A 26,276-nucleotide genomic window follows, 5' to 3' on the forward strand; every position below is an offset into this window, starting at 1 on the left:
GGAAGTACTGACTAGTACTGAGCACCAAAACAAATAGGTTATCTTATATTTAGGTTCACAAGAGGCCGAGGCTGAAGTTAGCTCCCTATTCTCCAGCTTCATGTTTGAATTTTCCCACTCCACCTTAAATTGTGGCAGTATTCTGTATCACCATGGTTAAAACTAAAATATAATCGTTTTCCAGTAGTCACTGAGATTTGTCATAAAATGTCATAGCGTCACCTGCATTAGTGGACTATTTGCGTTTCGCAAGAAGTATGCTGAGGCCTTTACTCTGTGTCAAGTCTGTAGAACTTTCTTGCCCTGCTTCCACCCACTCACATTCCCCTATTCTAACTATCCCATATATTCTGTTTATTCTATCTCTTGATTCTCTGCATCCATCTTTCCATCCATCCATCTACGCATTCATCAACCCATCTACCCACCAATCCATTCATTGATTTTTCCACTTCTTTCCTATTCTACCCATTCTCTGACTATCTCCATCGATCTAACCAGCCGCCATCCACTCAATTAACCCTCTTAATCTATTCCAATAATCTATTTTCTGCTACTATGCATCCGTTCACTCATTCATCATGGCCTCCACTCCTTTTCCAACTCTCCTCTCCTCTCTCTCTTGTCTGTGCTTTGTAGCAGAGTGCTGCTAAGTGAATGAGAGAAGGCTGATTTTTCCATGTGTCCGGCTGAGGGAGAGGAAACTCTGAGCCGTCAGGACAGTGAGCAGAGCCGCTGGACCAGATCTCCATTCAGAGAGGAGAGCAGTGAGAGAAGAGAAGAGAAGGATGTGATGTGTTTCCTCTTCTCCTCGCCATCCATTCATCTGTATTAATCCCTCTTCAGCACTCATCATGGATGCTGCTCAGTGTCACTCTGGCAAGCGCCATAGAGAGTTGTTAAGCTTTGCAACTCCATCTGAAGCAACACATGCTTGTGTGTGTGTTTGCAGCCTAATCCCCCCACACCCCCACCCTGCAGCTCTCTACACTTTGCCAGGGAAGTGTGAAAGGGCTCCAAAGCCTTATGAACAACAGAGGCTCTACAGAAGAGCATAGAAACACTGGATCAGCTCCCTGTCAAACTGATCCAGAGAGAAAGAGGGGCAAGCGGGAGAAAATAAAGAAAAAAAAGGGGGGGGGGTGAAGGACATAGAACAAGATCTTAAGTTCAAATGAAAAAAACAGAATAAAACTCTGACAGCACTAGCATAATCTGCTATATGTTTAACAGTATTAAGGGAACTCGTTGCATATAATCGGCTACCACAGACAATGATATCCCTTGAATATAAATAAACCTGTTGAATCAAAATAGACTTATAACAAAAGCTTGGGAAGTTGTTTATACAGGTGCCTACTGGCTTCTATTATACGTACGGGAAAACCTCAAAACAGTTTTCATGGTAGAGTTGAGGACTGACTTGTGTCTTGACTCAGATTTACCCTTAAATGACTCGCAACTCGAGACTCACGACTTGTGAAAGTGCAGCCTGAGAAAAAAAACACAAACCAAAATGATTAAATTAGGATCGCCAAATGTTATGTAGTAAACAAGTGACAGGTTTTAATAGCCGTTTACTTTTGTTAAATTCAATGGCTGCAGCTAAAAACAAAACTAAACCAAAATTCTCTACTAAAGACTCCAGACCTCATTAACACTTGTGCACCAGAGACTCGAGACTCTATGCAAGAATCAACTAGTGAACGTCTCTGCTTCACGGTAATAAACCGTATGCTACACATGCAGGAGAAGTTGAAAAACACTAGCAAATGATGCTAGTGCTGTCCAATTTTTTATATTCGTATTTTTTTTGGATCCAGCACCTTATAAGCCTTTTTACAAGGTAGGCAGCCTGTTTATTGTCTCTTATCCTTCATGTGAAAAAGTACTGCCCAGGTAAGTAATTCCAATGAGACTTTTCCATAACTAACAAAAACCCTAATATATTTTTGGAAGGAGCAATAGGCTAATAGCCACAGGCCCATGATCTCACTGATTCAAATCAGACACGAAGGGTTAAGCATTATGCAACCTCCCGGCTTTCACAAGATGCCCGGACTGGGTTATTTGGCAGCTGCCATGACATCATTCTCACCGGCCTATCAGATCGCGGCAGGTTGCGTAATCTCACATCAGGGCGATTCTCGGCCGCTCAGTGGCATTCGCTCATAATACTTATAATTGAATGCTAACTCTCCTCTCCATCTGTCATCATCGTGGAACTGCCCCGGTCCAGAAATCTCCACCTACTGCACGGGTCATAGCTCTCCTGATTGCTGTGTGTAATGTTGACCACATGTGAGGCTGCTGTCTAGCTTTATCACACAGGGGAATTCTGTGTATGACAGACTTGTGGATCAGTATTAGAAACATGATTAGTAAGAACTGGTCACTTGTAGCCATGGACCCTCCCACAGACCAAGCTAGGCAGAAACAGGCCTTTAACAGGCTGTTTGTTAAACATTTCTGTAGAGAAAAAAAATGGAAAAATGGATAAATGGACAAATGGACGGGTGCTATAATGGATCTTGCAGAGCTAATAAAATTATGTTTCTTCAGAACCTCCACCCTGACACAAGCTCTGATCAGAAAAGCAGCAGCACAGCTTTCAACTTCTCTTGCAGGTGGTCGAGACCTGCTGTAGAAGCTGGATGTCAAACTCCCTCACACTTCACACCTGGGTGTGGTCACTCCTCGGTGGAACGCAGGCTAGTCTGTTTAGAGCCTGAACCTCAACTACACACGGGCAAATAGCTAACCCTTAGACAACCAGAGCTATCTAGAGCTATTATTGTTGTTTTGTTATGCATTAGGTTTACATTATTAGAAGAATATGCATAAACGCATATTTAATTACATACTTACACTGTAATTTACATGGAACTTTTTTTTAAGTCTGCACCTTTAAACTCAGCAGAAAAGCAAGCCAGACATATTAAAAAGAAGGTTTTTTCTTTCTGCATAACAAGACACAACGATGACTTTTAATAAAATTCAAATCATGATAAATATTCTCTCTTCTGCTCACAAACTCAAATGTGGTACGGATTAGAAGTTTAGAATCTGCACTTTTCACAGAATTTCTCTGCTTGGTTCTTCAAAATGAGCTACGAGTGAGCAATAATATAATAATATAAACTCATATAAAATTACACCATACATTAACTGTCAATAATCATTTCAATGTGTAACAAAATGGCTCGGTATTGGAAAAAACTCAGCTCCTCACAGTCTGTGATTCAGTGTTCATCATTCATTCACATTCATCACTAAGGAGAAAAACACACAGTTCACACACACAGTTTCTAACACCACCGCTACACAGTCTGATACACACATACCCACTGTGGCACACTTCGGTAATGCCTATACATTCTTTCTCTCTCTCTCTCCTTAACACACACGCACACACAAACACCCTCCACCCAAACACACACACACCCTGTGACACACGCTGGCTGAGCTCTGCTGTGGTTTCCTGGTTGCCCTGCTCTTTGGTGGCGAGTATTTTCGGAACTCTTCGCTCTAAATAAAGAGAGAGGCTGGGATGGAGATGCCAAGGCACACTGCCCGAACACAACACAACACACACACACACACACACACACACACACACACACACACACACACACACACACACACAAGATAAATGAAGAAACATAACCGCTGCTTTTCAATCTCGCCTTCTATTCCCAGACACACCGGCCTGCTCTCTAATTCAAGCTGCGGACTGACAAGAAGACTGTAATTTAGAGAGTCTGATCCAAACACACACACAGTTTGTATATATACCATGACAGGACACAGGATCCCACATGTATTAAAAAATCTTCTTACATTGAGTTTTGTAATAAGTTAAGAAGATTTTTGGCTTCTCTTGCAAAGTTAGGTTTTGTTCCAGCAGTGACAATATGTAAGTATTTATATGTAATAATAATGTCCCATATATTATATATGTACATATACATATACATATATATGTACATATTATACATATATATATATATAGAGAGAGAGAGAGAGAGAGTTGTATGTCCTGTTTGGACTACACATACATGTAAGAATCTGAATTTTCTAGGACTAATCCAAAACCTAGCCCTAACCTCAGTAATAAAAAAGAAAAAATCTTTTGTAAGAAACACTTCACAAACTCAAGAGCTGTCTGTTGCTCCTGTAGGCTAGCCATGTTCCTCTAATTTTCAGTACATATTTATTTCTAAAATGTACAAAAACAAACACACACACACACACACACCCACACACACACAGAGAGCACAGAGACTAATGAACCTGCTAGCCTGATAAATGCATGGCCAGCGCTGGGTGAAGAGGATACACTTTTGTGTCGGGCCAACGACTGCACTTTGTTCCAAATTTATGCCTACAGTCTGGCTCAGTTCACGTTCAAGGCCTTGTGGTACTTGGTCCTTTACTCCATGATTTTCATAGAATTCCACTCACTGCAGCTGTTTTTCTGAAGTGAATACTCCAGCAAACCATCTAATTTAGCCTTTCCCTTCACCACAACTGTAATCAATCAGTTAACATATGTTTGGTGTCTGATATTTGCTTCTTTAGTTTTGCACTGGAGCTACAGTACTAATGTAGCTAACAAGTAAACGAAGTTTATACTCTACTAATTAGCACTGTGCTAACTGCATGCTTAAATCATCACACACTTTCCTCAAACTGTGTTGTATGAGTTGAGCTGTTCATCATTTTCAAATAGACTTATGATAGAAAAATAGATATGGTTTCTGACAGTTTATGATATACTGTATGACATCGCTAACATAGCAGCAGCTGACTTAATGCATTATTATTTGCTTGCATTTTAAAATTTAGTTTGTACATATTACTTATCAACTCCATGTGAGAGTCAAGCATGTTATGATTTTGGCTCAAAATCCCATATATTTCATTTTTTCTATTACTTGTTAGCTCTGAAGCTCCAGCGCAAAACTAAAGAAGTGTCAAACACACTATAAAAACTTATGTCTTAAACTTAAACGTAACTTGTGTCTTAAAAAAGATTATGGGGCAGAACTGACTTATCTTAAGTTCAGTTAACTAATAATGTGAAGGCAGCTTGGTAACTTTTAAAGTTAAAACATTTTTTTTTATTAACAATGCAACAAACAAAGCTTGTCTAATCAAGTACATTTGGAGTGTACATTCTATTTTCCCCAAAATTATTCCATTAAGTAAAATAGTTAGAGACTGGTGTGCACTGTAGACTAGTGATTTTTAATGACTGAATGATGTGATAATGATTTTAATGCATTTCCCTGCACTTAGCAAAGGACTGAAAACATAACGACTCAAAACTCACTTAAAAAAGAAGCCAACGAGCAGCTGCTGATGATTCTGAAGCTATTACATGCAAACAATACAGCTGTTAGGATGAGACAGACTAAGAGAATGGCCTACTAGACCTGATCATATGAAGTTTCATTAAGCTTTCAAACACTGAAGCAAAATGGAAAAAAAACTGGTTATATTAGGTGTTCTGGAATCTATGGTGACCAGACAGAGCCTGTCAAAACTACACCCACACCACTATACTCGTAACATATTAGCACAAATTCTTCTAGTCTCTGAAAGAATTAATTACAGCTTAATTTACGAACATCATTGACTGAACAATAAATGTAAGTACAAGTAATGTAATTAAGTAATGTAACAAAAATATAAAAATATAACAATGACTGCCCAATGACTTCTACTGAGTGAGCGAGTCAGCAAGCTGTCTATTGTTTTCTAAGTCAAGGAAAACACATCACAATTGGTGTTCATAGAAAGCGACCTTCCTCTAGAGATGGCTGACAGAGGTTAGATGAAAAACACTGCTAAATTCCTTTAAAACACTGAGATCAAATGCTGTGTTTTGGACACAGTGAGTGCTATTAACTGCATTAGAGGGATGTCGGCGAGAGAGGAAACAATTAGAAATAGTTTGCACTTCATTGGTGACTGTTTTCTTCCGGATACAGGTGGAAATGCAAGAAGTGGGATAAACAACACCATTATATAAGAGTCTCTAAAGCACACCCACACGCAGCAGCAGCAGCTGGAAAAATGCTTAAAGCACTCACAATTACGCATGACAAAAAACAGAGGTTTGAAGAGAGAAAGATAGAGAGAGAGAGAGAGAGAGAGAGAGAGAGAGAGATTTTATTATTTAATACATGTTGTCATGCTTTATTTATTTACTTTATTGTTTTGATTGTTATTGTTATTTCACTATGATTATTATAATTAATAATCACTACCATTAATTCTGTAACTGCTATTAATTCTATAAAGTATGTTCAGAAGTTTATATGCTTTGACAACATTGTAGTTTAGATGGTATTTGAAGATGTCAATAAAGCTACTACTAAGAAGAAGAAAAAAGAGAGAGAAACAGAGAGAGACAGAGATAAAGAGAGAGAGTAGATGAGAGAGAGAAAGAGAGGGCAAGAGAGAGAGACAGATAGAGAAAGAGAGAGAGAAAGAGTGGAAGATAGAGAGAGAGAGAAACAGGGACAAAGAAACAGACAGAAACAGAGAACAAGAGAGAGACAGAAAGAGAAGGTACAGAGAGAGATATATAGACAGAAACAGAGAGAAGAAGAGGAATAGATATAAAGAGAAAGAGAGAACGAGGAAGCAGTGTGAATGAGAAAGATAGACAGAGGACAAGAGAGAAAAACAGAGGAAAAGAAAGAGAAAGAAAGCAAGCAAGAAAGCAAGAAAGAGAAGGGAAGAGAGAGAGAGAGAGACACAGATAGACAGAAAGAGAGAGAGAGAACTGAGAGAGAGAAAGACAGCATTAAAGTCTGAACACAATCACCAGAATAAGGATAAAAGACAGAGGTGGATGTCTCTCTCTCTCTCCCTTTCTCTCTCTCTCTCTCTCTCTCTCTCCTTCTCTTTCTCTCTACCTCTCTCTCTCTCTCACACACACACACTGAGCTCAAGTATCAATAGTTTTTCCATTTTGCACCACCAAAGCAAAAAAGCAAAGTGAACACAGCATGAGTCAATTAAATCAGCTGAATCAGTTGAATCAGTCACGCTGAATCAGTCTGCTGTGAACTGAAGCAGTCTGTCCGCTGCTTGTTCTGAATCAATGTTTGGGCTGGAGTGGAGCGTGTGAAGACAAATACACACACCCACACACACAACCACACCCGCACACACACACACACACTCACACAGCCACACACACAGACAGACACACAGACAGACACACAGGTGTCCTGTGAAACTCTGGAAACTCTTAGATGTGATGTTGACCCCAGTGGGCTGTCAGCTGCACCCTGAAACCCAACACCATCCTGAATGGGTTACATCATCATTTCTGGGGGGATCCGGGGGTCTTTACTAGATTCGAACACTCTTAAAACGGTCATCCTAAAGAGAGCGTGGGGTTATGGATGTAACCATTACAAGATGAAAAGCATTTTCACTTCCACAGTGAAGCCTTAAGATTTCCTGGCTAAACCCTCAGGATCTATTTAGAAGGCAAAAGTGCTTTTCATGTTGAAATGGTCTTTTCATGTTGACATAGTAACAATAAGAATGTACAGTATACTAAATAAGTCATGTTAAAAGTTATTACTACTATTTTGCTATACAATTTTAATGTAATTACACAAGTACATAATTCATTACATATTTGACACATACATAACTATATTTACATTTCATTTAGTTGTTGTATTGGCAGGGTTGACTAACAATAATGACAAAAATGTAAAGTATGTTTTTTTTAGGTGAAAAAAGGCTGTAGGCACAACAATAGCCTTTTGTCAAACTCAAATAATGAGACAACATCTCTACTTACACACTTCATGCAGCAGTATTTCTGACTACTTAGGGTTAGAGGACTGTAACTCTTTAAATTCCAGTGGGAGGTAGCAGAGCAAAAATAATTATATAAGAATGCAACAGGTTGTCTACAATGGAACAAAAAATTGGTGTTTTAATTTTAAAAACTGGACTGCCTTACAATACTGAGTTCATTGATCTCAATAGAATGTAAGACACATTTCTGTTGTGTTAACTTACTAGCAGACTCAATTATCTTACAACAATGAGCGTGTTTACATGCACTAAATAATCTGATCATAATCTAGGGTTAGATTTCTGCTGTTATCTGATTATTCATATAGTCATGTAAACAGCACACTCCAATTTCATGGATCGGGGTAAGTTCTACAAATCTGATTAAGAAATCCAGTAAAGAGAGCTGGATTTTAGCTCAGTAATCAGATTTCTCAGTTCATGTGAACTCTTACTCTGATTTCTTTCGGATTTTTCAGTCTAAACGTGTGAAAACAGACTGACACTGAAACCACATACATGTTTGACAAAATGAAGGATTTAACAATTCTTCATCTCCTATATGATGTATGTTCATATTTTCAGGTAAAGCCCTGAGTTTTGCATTACGTTTACGTCACGTCTTCTTCTGTGAATTTATTGGCTGGTTGCAAAGCAGAAATCTGATTACTGTCTGACTCGTGTAGACCCACATTATCTGATTACCCAAGTACATGTAAATGCGTTGATCGGATAACTGACAAAATCTGATTTTCTGCAGTTATCAGATTATTAAATTTATGTAAACGCACTCATTGTTTTTTAGTCTAGTGCCTGAACCTATAATTAAATCATATTACAAGCTACCTCAATATACACTCTAAGAGTCTGTATGTGGGCCCACACTTCAGTCCCTTACTATCGTAAATACAGACTTACATACTGTACTAGTGTCACAGTAGTTCTATTCTATAGTAGTAATAGAATAATTCATAGTAGTTCCTGAATAAGTGCCAAGATTATTAACTGAATTACAGGCCTAGCTTTGAATATCAGGGCCTTCTTCAAGGCCTAGTCAAATTAGGCTTGACCACAACATTGTGGTCTGGACCGTTGAGGCCATCTTTCACAATGTCTCTTTAAACAACTGCTATGCAACTACACACAATACACCCTGTAGATGTCACCTGAAACTCCTATAAGGCCAAGTCCTGGAGCCGTTTTACTGAAAGAGTATCATAATCCTGTACAGTGACACTGTAAACTGGCAGTACAGTGAGGAAAATATGAAGTGAGAAGAGTACAAGCAGGAAGCCGTCCAAAAGTAGGGAATAAATCAGCCCTGTGATTGGAGGAGAGAGTTTCTGTGCTGAGGAAAAGAAACGACATGTGGAAGAGTTTAAACGTGAGAGTGATGGGGGACAGAGAAGTTAATAACTGTTTAAGAACCTCAGGGGAGACAGACACTATCAGAGAGAGAGAGAGAGAGAGAGAGAGAGAGAGAGAGAGAGAGAGAGAAAGAAAATGACATACCATGCCAATACTATGCTACAAATACTACAAAATACAGTGTACACTCTTAGATGGCTTTTCAAGGGTTCTTTAGTAAACACAACGGTTCGATATGAAACCATGAATTCTATATAGAACTATTTCATCCTTAAAGGGTTCTTTGTAATGGCTCAGAATGGTTCAGAATGACGGAGAATGTGTTGAATATGGTTCTATATCAAATCTTTTTGAAAAGGGTTCTATATAGCACCAAAAAAGGGTGACATCACAACAATAGAAGCACCCTATGGGTGCTATATAGAACTCTTTTCAAAAAGGTTCTATATAGAACCATATTCAACCATCTACAGCACATTCCCCATCAATTTGAAGAACCATTTCACAATGCAAAGAAACCTTTAATCATGCAAAGCGTTATTTGGCTGCTCATGGTTCTTTACAGAACCATTTTCGTTAATAAAGAACACCTGAAGAACCATTTTAATAATGTAGAGAAGGAGAAAGACAGAAAAGTATAGATATAGATAAATATAGAGAGAGGGAGAGAAAGAGAGAGGGGAAGAATGAGAGAGGGAGAAAGAGGTGGGATAGCAATAAAGAGAGAGGGAGAAAGAAAGAGAGGAAGAAAGAGCAAAGAAAGAGGGAGGAATGGGGCAGAGAGAAAGTGAGAATTAGAGAGGAAGAAACAGATGGCAGAAAGAGAGGGAGAAAAGAGACAGAGGGAGAAAAAGGGGTGAGAAAGAGAGAGAAAGAGAGGGAGAGAGAAAAAGAGAGAGAGGAGGGAGGCAGATACAGAGAGAGAGATAGAGAGAAAGGCCACACAACCCGAAGTTTCAGGCTTTGGCCAAACCTCCATCTGCCATTGATCACCGAAACCTCCACCAAGAGTGAGACGCACAAAAACACAGAAAGAAAAGGCTTAAACTGAGAGAGCGAGGGAGAGAAAGAGAGAGGTTTGTTCCCACAGGCTCTGGGTGTGTTCTGGCAGTTATAAAAAGCTTTTGGCACTGCACACTACTCATTATTGTGGTTTTAAAAAAGAAAAAGAGGAAAAAGATAACAGCGCTCAGACGCAGGAAAAAGACCTGCTATCACAATCAAAGGCTGACTTTATGACGTCCCTGCTTGGTTTACTCGTTCTTAATGTGCTTTAATTAATCTGTGAGTGTATCTGACCCCGTTTGGAAATCCTGCCAGGAACAAAGCGCACACACACACATACACACACCGTTAGTTTAGTCACTATGTCTACCTCTAAACAAGACACGACTAACGCTATTACAAAAACTAAAATGGTCATATGAAAGCTGCAGTCAGCTGTCGTAGGTAGCACACGTATGCAAATTACAAACAAGTACAGATAATCTATACAGTGGAAATTTACGTTTTAAATGATTCATGCTTAATTAATATTTTTTTCTCAGAGACATTTGGATAATGTAAATAATGTAATTCTTATGAAGTCAGTAACTGTAATGAGATTACAATAATGTAAACCATAATGGATCACAGCACTTCATTACAGTAAAAAGTTATCACATAATCCCAAATATTTTTTTACTTAGTAGGAGAAAATTGTGGGAAATGACATCTCTGTCCATTTTTTTAAAGTTAAACCGTATCTGTAGATTAGTTGGACTGGAATGGCAAGCAAATTCATTTTTATCATACAAAAAAATAACTAATAGTAACAACAGTGTTTCCAGATTGTTAATACAGATTTAATGAAAATGGGGTCAACAAAGCAGAATGTCCTTTTGCCAATGTGAAACACGTTCTCACTGCTTATACATACCTTTTTCAAAACAGTTAACAAAGCTCTCCCAGAAAACCACAAAGGTTCACTGGATAACAGACTAAAACATAAGGAATGATGACTGATTGATTCAGATGATGAATAGGCAGTAGCTAAATCCGTCATTATGTCAGAATGATATACACAAAGACAAACTTATCTCGAGACTGTAAAACATTCAGACAATGGACTCTACCAGGGATACTATAACCATGTGTTTCAATGGTTTAAAAAATCCATCTTCACTGAAAAAAAGATAGTAGAAAGCAACACCGTCCCAAATAACGACAAACAGAAGGCTGGAGACATGTACAGTAAAGGGATATGTACAAGATACGTCTGTTATTGCACAAAGGCAATTTATACAATGGCTATTAGCTATTTAGATAAGAAATAAGTGCAATAGATGCTACAGAAAAAAAATAGTTTCAGCATATTTTGATTTTGAGAGGGGATTATGCAGAACTTTGCACTGAGATGTACTTCTGGTAGAACTGCACAAGAAAAAGGAGTAGATTTCTCTCTGGGATATTTTTAGTGGCACATTACAGGGTTATTCACAGTTACAGTAAATACTGGACAACAGTACATCACAATCAAAGCCTGTATTTTGTGTTTCTATGGTTGTTGTTTGGTAATCGACTGGAGGAATTTACCTAACTGTAACTCGTTGAAACTGGATAGTGACAGTACAAACACACACACGGATGCCTGAGTGAGAGATTTTCTCACTCCTGTGGTCGAGTAGGAGAGGGTGTTTTCCTGCCGAACTTTGATATCTCAATCAAGATTCTACAGTAGTGTCAGTCCTTGATGCCCCAAACAGACAGCATGGCAAAAGTCCCTTCTTAATGTAGAAGCTTTTAACTGAGGAAAAACACGTTGGACTTCAGTGTTAAATGTCAGTACATTTATTTCTCGTCTACCAAATACATATCATTTTACAAGTGGGTCTGATCATGATTTCCTTGCAAGTATACAGGATATACCAGCTTATCAAGTACACTACACTTCTTAAATAGATTTATACACAAACACTCCTACACGTATATCTACTACTTATTTTAGCTGATTTATTTAATATAGCAACTGATGTCTAATTTAATTTAACTTTAAATGAATATACATTCTTAATAAGGATCAGAAAAGTCATGGATTCTAACACACACACACACACACACACTCCTCTATGGTTGCATGTTGTGTCTGATCTGCTGCTACTTTATTAGGTCATAAAGGCAGTACAAACTTGTCAGAAATCTTTTTTTTAATCCTCCTTGATTTGACACTAACCAACAGAGGCATTCCTTATGAAATCATTCTTTCCATTCCTTCATCTCATGCCATTAATGTGATGTGTTTCCAGTACTGGAATACCAGAGAGGGGAGAAGAGAGGAGTGAAGAGGAGAAGAGAGGAGAGGAGAGGAGAGAAAAGGAGAGGAGAAAAGAATATTTTTGAGGAGAGGAGAGAAGAGAAGAACATAGTAGAGGAGGGGAGAGAGGAGAGGAGAGAAGAGGGGAGAAGAATATTGGAGAGGAGAGATGAATGTAGGAGAGGAGAGGAGAGGAGAGAAGAATATAGGAGAGGAAAGATGAATATAGGAGAGGAGATGAGAGGAGAGGAGAGGAGGGGAGAGGAGAGGAGAGAAGAATATAGGAGAGGAAAGATGAATACAGGAGAGGAGAGGAGAGGAGAGGAAAAAGGCGAAAAGAATATAGGAGAGGAGAGATGAATATAGAGGAGGAGAGGAAAGGAGAGGAGAGGACAGGAGAGGAGAGGAGAGGAGAGGAGAGGAGAAGAAAAAGAGGCGAGAAGAATATATGAGGAGAGAGGAGAGATGAATATAGGACGTGAGAGGAAAGAAGAGGGGAAAAGAACATAGGAGAGGAGAGGAGAGCAGAGGAGATGAGAGGAGCAGAGCAAAAAAGAAGAGTGGAGAAGAATATAGGAGAGAAGAATCTGGGGAAGGGGAGGAGAGGAGAGAAGAATATGGGTAAGGAGAGGGGAAGAGAGAAGAGGGATGAAGAACATAGGCAAGGAGAGGACAGAGAAGAAGAGAGAAGAATATAGGTGAGGAGAGGAGAGGAGAGGAGAGGAGAGTAGAGGAGAATATTGGTGAGAAGAGGAGAGGAAAAGAGAAGAAAGAGGAAAGGAAAGGAAAAAAGAAGGATGTGTGAATAGAAAAAGAGAGAAGAGAAGGAGAAGAAAGAAAAGGGAAAGACAGATAAGCAGAGGAGAGGAATAGACAGGAGAAGAGAGGAGAAGAGAAAAGAAGAGATTTTCAGTTTGTATTAGAGTTTAAATCTCTCCTCCTGGCTACACTTCTTTTTCTCAGTCCAAAAGTAATAAATCAACTTTGGAGCCAGAGCCAGTCATCACACTCACACACACACACACACACACACACACACACACACACACACAGAGCAGCCATGGTACATCACAGGGAATGTGGTGTGAGGACCAGCTGCCACAAAGCACTGATAACAACACACTTGCCCTGTAGTTTACACCCACACATGTGCCAAATTGTATATATCAAACAAATCTACTAAAAGCTGGTACCGCAAGGCTGTGGGGTATCCCATCTCTCATTTGCTGTTCAAAAGGGGTACTCTGGAGCACCCTCTATACATCCTTACTGCAAAGCGGACTTAGCAGAAGTACACCTAAAACTCCTCTAAATACAAGTGAGGACCAATCAGAGTGGAAGATTTTGTGTACAGCTGTCTGACCAACATGGCCGAAAAGAGTTATTCAGATGTGAGTAAAAATGTATTGTTTTTAATATATGTGTAACTAACAAATGTGTTTATTAATTTACCTAATCATTGTGATGCATTATGCTTCAAATTTGAATTGTACATAAGCAAATCAGCTCATTTAAAAAAGATGAGTACGATCAATATGCCGCATGTGGCACACGCAGAGCCTGCAGCCACACAACTCTGCCCCAAACGCACACATTCAAACTCCAGATTTTTTTTCTGGGCTTTGAGGAGGACTGCAGGGTTAAGAGTGCTACTGGACAGGGCTTGAGTCTTGGTTCCTTTCAGTGTTTTTTTTCTCATGCTCTTAATAAGTTTGTCCTTCTGAGTCTTGGTTCCTCTCAGTGGTTCTTCCTCATGCTCTTATGGGTTTTTGTTTGGGGAGTTTACTTGGTTGCTCTTAGTATTTCTTCCTCAAGCTGTCAGGAGGTTTTCCCTTCTGGATCTCGGTTCCTCTCACTGCTTTTTTTTCCTCATGCTATTAGGGAGTTTCTCCTTTTGAGTCTTGGTTCCTCTCAGTGGTTCTTCCTCATGCTCTTATGGGTTTTTGCTTCTGAGTCTTGGTTCCTCTCACTGGTTCTTCATCATGCTCTTAGGTAGTTTTTCCTTCTGAGTCTTGGTTGCTCTCAATGTTTCTTCCTCAAGCTATTGGGAGGTTTTCCCTTGTGAGTCTTGGTTCCTCTCAGTGGTTCTTCCTCATGCTTTTAGGACATTTCTCCTTTTGAGTCTTGGCTCTTTTTACTTGTTCTTCCTCATGCTCTTATGGGTTTTTGCTTTTGAGTCTTGGTTCCCCTCTGTGGTTCTTTCTCATGCTCTCAGGAGTTTTCTTTGTTGCTCTCAATGTTTCATCCTCAGACAGTTATTCCTTTTGAGTCTCTGCTCTGCTTCTCAGTGGTTCTTCCTCATACTCTTAGGGAGTTTTTCCTGCCACTGTCTGCTGCATTGATGCTCACTAGGGGGCCAGACCTGCCTTGCTGGAAAATGGCTTTGGGACAATGGCTCCTGGGAAAAAGTGCTCTACAGCTAAACTGAATTTAACTAAATTGAATTTCTTTAAACAAACAGACACATGATGGATCAGGATTTATAGCCTTCCTCCTTCACGCATTGTGCATGTAACTAAAAGTTCTTGTCTGAAAGAAATGATCATCATGTTTCCCCACTGTTTTGTTGTAAGTGTATTGTACACAGAGACAGAATGTGTGTGACCTTACATGAAACCACTGAATCAAAGTGTACACAACACATTAGATCAGCAGTTACACCCAAAGAACATATCCAACGCTAAAACCATGCACAGTGATGCTGCTGCCAAATTGCCGTTTCAAATCAAACATGGCCTTACAAATATCTGCCATCACAGCAATTAATGTACAATACACTTCATGTTGTTGTACTGCAACGTTAAACATTTCCAAGAAACTCATTCTAAGAGGTAAGATAAGGACTTTTTGCTGATTTTCCACTGTTTTACCCACTAGAACCACTGCGTTCATCACCTTTGTATTGATCTGTCATCTATCAACCACTGGGCTCATCATCTACACGCAAGCTAAAGTGACTCGTCAGTTCACAATGATGTGTTTAGTCTATGTTCACATTTGAATGCAAATCTAATTCAACTGAACACTTGGATTACATTCAAAAGTCACTGCTCAATCCAAATTTTTTGCTTATATCCAATCTTTCTGCCTTGATGGTGACCCATATCTGTCATCATGTGCCCTGCAAGACCTACATGCACAGGTTTTATCAAGCTAAAGTCACTGCTGACAGCTGCCTGCACTGGATGATGACCACAGCGATATGTGCAGTGAATCTATATATGCATTCTATATATGCATCTAATCTAGAAAGAAGAAAGTCAGTCAAATCTGATCTAAAAGGATCTGATTTCTGTGTTCACAGAGGTCTGGAAAATTCACATATGCACATCTGTGTCCCACAGGCAAATTTTATTTTTCAGACCTATGCCACTCCAACCGTGTACTCTGAACTCAGCCTGAAAACAGTGCAGCGCTCTTTTCCCTCTCTGCGATGCTCTAATCACGGCCTCAGCGGAGGAGTGTAGAGGCCAGGGCTGTTTTCAGAGGTCAAACATGTGATTAAGGCAGAAATTCGCAGAACATGACCCACAATACCTGGAAAACAGCTCTCTCTCTCACTCTCCCCCTGTTACTCTCTTTCTCTATCTCACTCACAGAAATGCCTTGCTTTCGTTCCTTGTCTCGTTCTTTCCCGCTCCTTCTCCTTCTGTCTCTTTTGTTCTTCCTCTCACTCCCTCTTTCCTTTTTCTTTGTCTTTCTCTCCTTTTCTCTCTCCTTCTTTCTGTTTCCCTCTTAATTTTTCTTTCTCCTCCTCTCGTTTTCTCTTTCTCTTGCTATGCCTCTCTCGCTCTCTGTCTCTTCCTCTCTCTGACCCTTGGGTCCTGTCTACGCCTGGCATTAACGTCTAATCACCGTGGTCTGATTGTGGTGATCGGATCATCATCTGACCAAGACAGAGCGCCCTTCTCAAATATAGCTTCTGGTTGCAGATATTGATCTCATTTAACATTTAACTTTTTAAACCAGGTTGGTGGAGCCTATACAGGCTACGCTGTGTTTAATGCTTTATTAAACATTTACAGTCGAGATGCAGAGTGCTCCGGTCTTTTACAGCTACACAGAACAGAAAGAGAGCGGACACATTCTGATCACAAACGCGGTTACACTTGTCTTTTAAATGTGTGAGCGGACGGCATCCAGATATGGGACGCATTTTAATGTCAAGTTTAAACAGGGCCTTTCTGTTTCTCTCTCTCTCTCTGTCTTTCTTTGTTCCTTTCTTTCTCTCAGTTGTTCTCTTATGCTTTTTCATCCTCTCTTGCTTTCTCTCTCTCTATTGCTTAATCTAGGTATGCTCTATTTCCTGCCTTGAGTGTATTATGTTTTGGAAACTCATGAACACAGGAGAGCTTTAAGATCTCGCCTCAGAGTGAACCCGCCACTGTATGGATCTCTTTACATGGTGTGTGAATTACCCACCAGCAATCAGGAGGGTTCCTGTGCTCCTGTGTTGGCTGTCTGCCAAATAATTTGCTGTAGCAGTGCTGAAGCTATCTTCATCAGCAGCAAATATGTTTGTTTAACAATTTTCTGCTTACAACACGATCATTGTTTTGTTAAAAATGTAATTAATAAATGTCAGTTCAGTTCGAAATGCAGCCCAGGCAGCTTCAAACGTCAAAACACTCCTTGTTACGTGTTACAGGTTTTTGAGCCTGCCATGGAGTTTTCAATGGCATAAGCTGAATAACAGGCAGTTAATGACTTAAATAAATAAAGTTTATATCTGTCTGTCTGTCTGTCTGTCAGTCTGTCTATCTATTCAGAAAGGAATCAGTAAAAACTCTAAAAGCTAATATTCATTGTTATATCTCAGCAACCTCACAGCACGAAAAGAATAAAGGCAGATGCCAAAGCTAGCAAATCAAAGTCAGAGGCTGAAAAGCCTTCTCAAGCAGCAATCCATATGTATGACATGAACAAAAGTAAAAATAAGGGTAGGTAACTAAAGGGTAAGTAAAAGCATTATTATATTCATTTTAGGATAACATTTAGTGTGCATGCACCATTCAGTCTTGATAAATATTTCCAGTGTTAGTTAAGCTACATAGCAAATCACTGTTCTGCATTTTGCTCCAAAGCTCAATTCGCGACACAAACTTCAATAGTAAAAATTTCATCTTTGGTGAACTCTGACACATGAATTTGTGTTCTCTACTAACAGCACAGCTGCTTTGGCTGTGTTGAGTTCTAAAGGGGCGGTGATTTGCGGAGCAGCACTAGCTAAGCACAACTTAAATTTCATCCCCACGGGCTAAAAAATAAATACATAAAACAGAAACTGCATGATAGTCAGTCAGGAGACTTACTATTAAACCAAATTTAGTTGAGCTCAAAGACTAATGTAGCAGGTAAGTAAAGGATTACTTTTTGTTTTTAAGTTAGCCAGACACCAAACATGCCTTGGCGGATCTACTACATTTGGCGTCAGGGGGAAAACTGTGTAAATTAGACTTTTTGATGAACCATTCCTTTAAATAAGAAAGTCCTAATGATTCAAAGCTGACAACAGTCTCTCTCAATCCAATATCAAAGTCTTGTGAAACTGTTTTGGCTTGCATCTTTTAGTTTTTATTGGATATATTATTGGGCTGGCTCCCTGCCTCACGCTGGAGACTACATTCTACACACACACACACACACATACACACACACACACAATCAAAGTGGTATCTGTTCAAACAAACAATGCAATCATATCATTGGCAGAGTGCCATGTAACTTTCAAGCAAATAGTGCTCACAGCGTGCCGGCAGGCGAAACAAAAGAAGGTCTCTGGTTACGTGCATTGTGGCATAGCTCTGTTTGAAAGTCATAGATGCTGAGAGTACAATAAAGAAAAAGCACTAGAGAGACCTTAAAGCGACAATCTGTGATAAATCAGCCTTCCTCCTCCCTCAAAGTCAATCAGCCAAGACATGTTTAGTTTCTGAAGTTCACTTCTTTAGATTTGCACTGAGGCTACAAGGCTGATGTAGCATCATGCAAACTGCATGCCCAACCCTCCTATTATATTTGGGGTCAATTTGACTCCATTCGAGCTTAAACATCTCTAAATGATGACTGACATCATTTTTTGCAAAGAAACATAGTATCTGACACATAAACCTGAGTAACAACTTTAATTATAATTATATTCTAAAGGTTTAAATTGCTGGGGTCAAACTGACCCTAAGGGTAAAATATGTTAGTAAATTTTAAGACAACAGAAGGGCTAAATTATAGCACACCGACCACTAACCACATTGAGCTGTATACTATATTACATACTGTTATTTACAAAAATAGATAAAAATGCATTAGTTAGCTAAAAACAGTAGTAAGACTCTCAAAACAGATGGTTCTTCTTCTCCAGTAAAGACAGGGGTTATATACAGAAATATGAACACTCAATGAATCATTTGCATGCTTAAAGGATTCTTTGCATGGTGAAATGGTTCTTCAGGTTAATAGAGAATGTGCTGTATATGTATTTTTGAAAATGGTTCTTCTATTGTTACAAGCTTGACATCATAACAATAGAAGAACCCTTTTAGATTCTGTATAGAACCTTATACACCACATTCTCCAATCTGAAGAAACGTTTCGCCATGCAAAGAACCTATTAAGCAGGCAAATGGTTCTTTGTGTGCTCATGGTTTTATATAGAACCACTGTCTTAACTAAAGAACCTATGAAGAAGCATCTTTTTTAAGAGAGTAGCAGACATTGTAAAGCCTGGATTTTGTCTTTTTTATAGATATCACTAGGGACGTATTGATGGGGAAACTCATAAATGCATGTGATTACTCGCTCTTTACGTCTGACACAGTATTTACACACCTTTTTAATCACTTGATTACCTTTTCACAGTTTACTTACTTGTTTTTTTATTTAGTTAACTCACCTTGCAAGTCTATTACTGTCACGAATACCACCAACGAGGCTATGTGATCTCCTCTGGGAGATCACATGACCTCCTCACTGCCTACAGACTCCATCCCACACATGGACTACATCTCCCAGAGTGAAGAGCGAGATCAGCTGACTGCTGATCTCCACACTCGCTCCTATCAGCGTTCACGGTCGCCTGAGTTTTAATGTGTAACACCTGTATGTTTTGTCACATGACTACTTCAGAGTAGCTTATAAGCCCGGGCTTTAGCAATAGTTAGTTGCGAGGTATTGCTTCATTCGTGAACTACTGAGCGTTCTTTCTATTGTGTTATTTTCCATGTATGACTTGTATTCTCGTTTCCCCGACTCTGATTTCTGGTTTACCCCTCTGGATTGTTTGCTTTGGTTCTCTGTTTTTGTGCCTTGACACTTTTGCCTGCTTTTTGACTACGAGTTTGGATTCCAATTTTAACATTAAAGCTTAGTTGTACTCCTTTATCCGCGAGCGTCTACCTTCTGTGATCACCGTTACAATTACTTCTGCTTGTCATGCATCATGCCACAAGAAGCATGCACAAAATATTACTGCAATGGTCTTCATTCGTGAAAACAGTGATGCAGAAATTTTAAACTAAACATGCAGAGAATCGAAAGGTAAAATCAGAATGTGTAACATATTAAAGGAACATTTTCTCTCGATTCCAAAAAGGAATCAGCAGGTTACGCCCAACCCTGTGGAGGACCCACAGTCTACCTAGTAACCTAGCAACTACCTGTGTCATTGGAGCCATTGGTAGGGCACTTGTAGTGGTCAATACATTTTCTGTAAGGGTCTGATTGCCCCCAGATTGCTCCATCAAGCCAACAGGCCTATACACAAATGGTTTCTGGTTTCTGTGTTATTGTTGTGGAACAGATCCTATTCTCTGACTTGGACAGCTGGACTGTTTTTTGTGCTTGTTGATGGAAGGAGAGCAAAGTTAAATGTGTGCTGATGTTAGAAAGGCCTTATGTAATGTTTCAGCACACCCAAACCTGTCAGATGTTGGTTAAATGATGAATTGAAAGTGTAACTCGGTGTGTTACTTACAGTAAGTGAAGAGCTGAATGCCCATGGTGAACGCCCATCTCTCTCCCTCTCTCTTGTTCTACATATTTTATTAGTTAGCTTGGCTTGCTGGCTTCCAGGTCAATTTTTAGATTTTAAGATGCACTTCCCATGGAAAACTGGCAAATGGACCTGCCCTTCAAGTCAAATCTGTGCCACGATCCGCACAGTGAAATATGCTCCTCGTTAAAGAACCGTTCCCTTTCAGAGGACCCCAAAGCCAGGAGCTCCAGTATCCATAATTGCTTTTCTTTTGGCAAACCACATGTTTTGTTTCAGTGTTTTAAAATAAGGGCATGTACAGAGGATGATGTAAACTGAAATAGATGGCCATGGTTAGTGCAGACATGAGTGCACCCGTGTGAACCCATGTACTTGGGCAGCGGGCTGCTTTTAACTCAATACGACACAGTGGCACAGAAAAACGACTGAGGTAAGAAAGAGTTCTGAGAGGTGAAACGTAAAATCAGGAAATGTACACAAGTTGGGTTGGACGAGTTGGTTTCTGCACACAAATGGTTGGAAAAAAATCTCTGTTTGTGGGTTTTATTTGTGTTCTGAGGTGATGGGGCTCACAGTTGTGCTAATGCTTGTTATCAGCATTGAACAAAATGGTGCTTTGAATTGGCATTCAAATGTGTCAATAAAAAATATTACCTCAACACAATTCCTGCCAAAATAAACTGAAAGACAGCAACTGCGTAGTTGTAAATTTTTTTATTCATGTGTAATTGATAGACACATATGAATTGCATAAATTCAAAGCACCACTTTTTTCAGTGAAGGAATCAATTAAGGCTTGTTTTAAGCTTCCTGATCATTTCAAATTTAAACGTGACCTAATCAATATGGGCCAGCCATCAAATGATGATGCAAACACAAAGACTTCCCAACATTCACACTAAACCGGTCATGCCCAACTTACCTAGCTTAAAACCTAGTGTGCAGCGGAGTAGGTGTATGTAAGAGCAGAGTTGCCAGGTGTGCAGTTTTGGACTGAACAGTCTGACTGTGTCCAGTGTTCAGGTTAAAATGTCCACTCTAAATGCATTCCTTCAATTAAACTGGACAAAGTGCCGTTCTAGTCCTGCCTCGCAGAGCAGGGATTTTCAGCTGGGGGTGGGTGTGTTCTGCGGCTGTGTCTCAAACCACATATACTGTAGTATATAGCATGTCAAATTACTACACCACCAATGGTGACATTGCTATTTTAAACATACTTTCTTGTACAGTTGTATTCGGACTGAGACACAGCCTGCGTGTGCACATAGGAAAAGTTAGACTGTGGGGTTTGCAGACTAAACATTATTCTGTTTTTCATGGTTTTATTTGTGTTACACAACGGCAGAACAAACAGTAGACTGGATAGTGTATTTGTACAGCACTTAATGAGTCTAACCTGTATTATTTATGTCTTCAAGTATGAAGAAAAATATCAAATCAAAACACACCTTACATATGCATAAAGCCTCAACAAGTGCGATCCGGTTTTGACACAGCTGAAATGTGGCAGCTCTATTTGAGAGTCACATTTTGAACGTGTTAACGCTCGTTTAAGCATACATTCGTTTCAAACGATGTAACTGTCACTGCCCACATACGTCCATGCATCCTTTATGGTGGCATGGATGCTGAGCAATACACCCACTAGAGGCCAGTCCAGAGTCAAAAGACAACAAACATAGCGCCAGTGGAGGAGTTTGTAATAATGTACCTACTACAAAAGAGATGAAAGAGGCATAACTGTAGCCCGTGGTGATCTGTGAGGCTATTAAATACCTTTACTTATATTATCAATGAGAGAAAATGACATTGTGTCGCATGTAAACTTTTGGCCAAACTGCCCCCTACAGCTTCTGGTGGTAGTGCTCCATTTCGTACAAATCCGCTTTCAGAGAACGTGCACAATATGGACCAAATGAACACAGAGCATGGACAAAAGGTTCCGTCCGTATCTGTATCTGTATTTAACGCTGAGCATAAATGAGCCTTTAGAATACAACACTGAAAATTTTCTCTTTGTTAGGGGAAATCTATGGCCACTGTTTTAAGCTTTGCTACTATCACCGGTTAATGTTAACAATATACAGTGCCTGTCAGGTAATGTAACTGATGTACAGGCCTGGAATTGTTCAACAGTAGATTTACTGTCTTCCTCCTTCTTCGCTGGATCAGTTATTTCATGCTATTGTCCAGCAGAGAATTTTGCTTTTTTGTTAACAAAGTATCAAGGGCCAACTGTTTTATCTGCAGCATCACTTGCCCTTTATACATCAGTGCAGGGCACCCATGAGTGCCCCTGTTATTGATTTAGTATAAGTGTGGGAAAAACAATGCTAAATCAGCTTTAATGGGCATATGACTCATATTTTTCCACTTTGACGCAGTGCTAGGGTATGATATGGTATACGCAAACTCTACGACTGCCACGAAATAAACTGTCATAGCTAAGCCCACTGGCCTCTGGTCAACACATGTTATTTGTTACTAAGCGACTGAAAAAGGACTACTCTCCTACCAGCTGGTGTGTGAGCACAATTCTGATGAGTGGTTCTGCGGACAGGTTGACCGACAGGGCGGGAGAGGGCTCCACCTTCAGAGAGATCAGGTAACTGGCCACCTGGATCTTGCAGTCCTTAAAGTCCACTGCCTCATTGATCCTGGATCAAGATGAAGATCAGTAGTCAGTTCAGTAACACAGAAAAACCTGCTACTCATTAGTAGTGAGTGGGGATTAGTGCTGTCACTACCAGTTATATTAGTAATTGACATATCTACTGAATATTTTGATGATTAATGTGCTCATGCCAGCAAAACTTCTTTGAGCTGAGTTAAGTTGTACAAAGAAACACATAAATAAAAGAGCTGAAATATTAATCTTACTGAAGTAAGTGCCTATTCTGAGATTTTGGTGACAGGCCTTTTAACATGTTTAAATCTGCTGCCAAGGGAATTACAGACATGTGCTTGTCTCCACTGGCCAGGGTGAAACTTTTCAGCATGCAGAAGTGTAGCTACCATGTTTTCTATCTTTGTATAAAAGATGCACAAGGCTTTCTTTATTGCTGGATGTGCTGTGATTTTTTCAGAGTGAACATGCACAAGCTCATTCAGAGCACAAACTAAATAAAAATGTTTCTTTTTTACATATCAAATAAATGCAAACAACAGCACTGAAAGCTCATGTGATTAAGTGCAGATTAAACAGCAGAAATAGAAATGTTTTTGCTTCAGTGTTAAAAGATTTAAGGAATATTCCAACCTTCATATGTAGGCTATTTAGTTGCTTCAGTAAATATATCATCATATAACATATTTTTGTTGGTTTTTTTTTATCATTTTTTACATGCCAGCTGTATCAAACTTTAACAATGAATAAACCAATGGAAATAGTCCAAAAACACTTATAATAAAACACTGTAACATTAACTTGCTCTGAAATTTATGAACATGTTTTCCGTCCCCTGTAAAAATGTTTTTTGGAGATACAAGGTTTTGTTTCAAAAATGACAATATGCCACCAAAAAAGTACTGTAAGACTGTGATCTGTCATATCTCAGATATGTTCTCTAGTGGTCACCAACCCTGGTCCTAGAGATTTACCTTCCTGCTGAGACTAGTTCCAACTACAATGTGCTACCCCTACTTTAGCTAAATAACTTCAGAAGTCCCTGACTGGCTGGATCAGATGTATTAGTGTTAGGTAAGGGGAAGGGCAGCATGTTAGGTGCAGATGAGAACTTAACTCTTCAAGAAAGAAGATCTCCACGAGGAGGGTTGGTGAGCCCTGCTCTACATCCCATAATTTATGTGTGTTCTTATCAGTGGATGTGTGAATGGGTACTAAAATATCCCTGGGCTTTTCTAGACTAGATTAGCAGGGCTGCCACTGTTAGTTTTGAGTGCAAGGCCAGCCAGCAGCTGCTGTCTGTCTCAGCTGATAGACGCAAAATAAATTGCTGAAGCTAGTAACTCAGCCGATTATGTGTGCGGCATGGGAAAACTGTATGCGTGTGTGTGAGAGAGGGAGATGGGAAAAGAGTGTTATCAGAGCAGCTAATGGCAGGGAGTATCACACAGAAGACTAAGTGGTCCGATGAGAAAGAGACTGAATGATAACGACGTGCTCACAGGAATGTTATGTACTGCTGTATCACCACAGGAAACACACACACATACACACCGCAGAGACGCACACACAAAAACTCACACATATACACAAAGTCAGAGAAGGACAGGCAGAGGCTCACATTCAGGAGGACAAGACCCCCATAAAGTATGTGTGAGAAATTGTAGTTTACCTGGTTCGCAGAGGGCTGATCTGTTTGTAGTAGTTGTGCATATTGTGGTAGAAAAGGCCCACAATGGTGGTCTGGCCTGGAGAATAAAGACACAAATACAAATGTATCAGTGACTGAAACACTACACGTATTACTGCAACATTATGATTGTTCCTTACTAATAATAAAAGGAAATACCATGGTTAATGAAATGGTTAATATACAAGAGCTTTGATGTGAAATGCTCTGTTCTAGAGAAACTAACCGAGTCACCAGTGGTAATAGGAACCACACATCTGAAGAGTTAAATGTCTCTAAAGCTCCCTCACAGAAAGTTTTCACATGAAAGGATTACGCATACGCTGTCCGACATCTGAGAGACTATTGTCCAGATTTCCTATTTTCTGAAATTAGGTTTTGACCTAAAACATCATTTTTAAAAACTGCTCATGGCAGAGAGGTACTCTCAGCTGTAAGACAAATAAAGCCCCCCCCGACAAAAAAACAACTTCTTTTTTAACCATTATCAACATATGAAAAATGCAAGACAAATGCAGATTCAGCCATGGCTTTGGATAGTAAATAAAATGGCTATTTTTGCTTTGTAGACAGCACAACACCTGGTTCCTATCACCACCACTGTAAAGAAATTTGAGTCCGTAAATTTCTTCACAAAGAACAATTTCACATCAAACCACTCTAAATGACTTTGTTTACATCTCAGCCATTGAATTATGCAGAAATTCTGAAAAACTGGTGAAATTCCCCTTTGATACTCATGGCAGCTCAGTATGTTGGTAAAAGGTAAAGCGTTTTGAGTAACAATCCCAGCAAGTTGACAGGAAATTCTCAGGAAATTCTCATTGTGTGTTTGTGTATGTGAGTGACTGTTTATGTATAGTCTATGTCTAAGTGTGTCTATTGTATGCACATGTGTGTACAGTGGTGTAGGATCTTATCAGCCCTAGGACAAAAAAAAGAATGATTCCCTATACGAAAATTACTTTGAAAGAATAAAAAAATGACAATGTAATTTCCTTGTTTATTTGTATTATACCTCAATTATACCACTTTACCCACTAACATCTAATGTCAACCTAAATGTTTGCATTAGACTTAAAATTTCTTACAATTTTAAAATGTAAGATTGTAAAATTATAAATAATAAAAATATTATTTCAGGTTGTGAAGGATTTGCTTTAAAATGGTTACCATTGATGAGCCGCATTATGAATAAGAAGGAGATAAACAGACATCAGTTCTGTTTGTGTAGTGTTGATGAAGTGAACTGGTGTGGCATGCTGCTAAGAAATTGGATCATACTGTGAGTTGTAGGTGCACAACTGCGTCAGTATCTATAAGAAATTTCTTGGAGCCTGGTCGCTGCGGGGCTCTCCTGCCCCACAAGACCTAGTGCAACTGCTCCTTCACCCTCCCCAGTGTGTGTGTGTGTCTATGTGTGTAGGTGTACATAAGTCTAAGTGTGTTCTTTGAGAAAGTGTCAGCAGGCTGCTGA

At 39.5% G+C, this 26,276-nt stretch overlaps 1 protein-coding gene across 3 annotated transcripts in view; it reads right to left on the reverse strand.

Moving 5' to 3' along the window:
- The window catches only part of adgrd1 (adhesion G protein-coupled receptor D1), a 90,738-nt gene that overhangs the window by 30,605 nt on the left and 33,857 nt on the right, over nt 1–26,276 (reverse strand). For all 3 annotated transcript variants that reach the window (XM_036578286.1, XM_036578285.1, XM_036578284.1), the window contains 2 exons: nt 24,782–24,857; nt 22,999–23,140 (listed from right to left, as the gene is read on the reverse strand). In XM_036578286.1, the coding sequence (XP_036434179.1) occupies nt 22,999–23,140; nt 24,782–24,857 (218 nt within the window). The remainder of the gene's footprint in view (nt 1–22,998; nt 23,141–24,781; nt 24,858–26,276) is intronic.

This window comes from Colossoma macropomum, unplaced genomic scaffold (genome assembly GCF_904425465.1).
Source record: "Colossoma macropomum unplaced genomic scaffold, Colossoma_macropomum, whole genome shotgun sequence".
Lineage (NCBI taxonomy): Eukaryota > Metazoa > Chordata > Actinopteri > Characiformes > Serrasalmidae > Colossoma > Colossoma macropomum.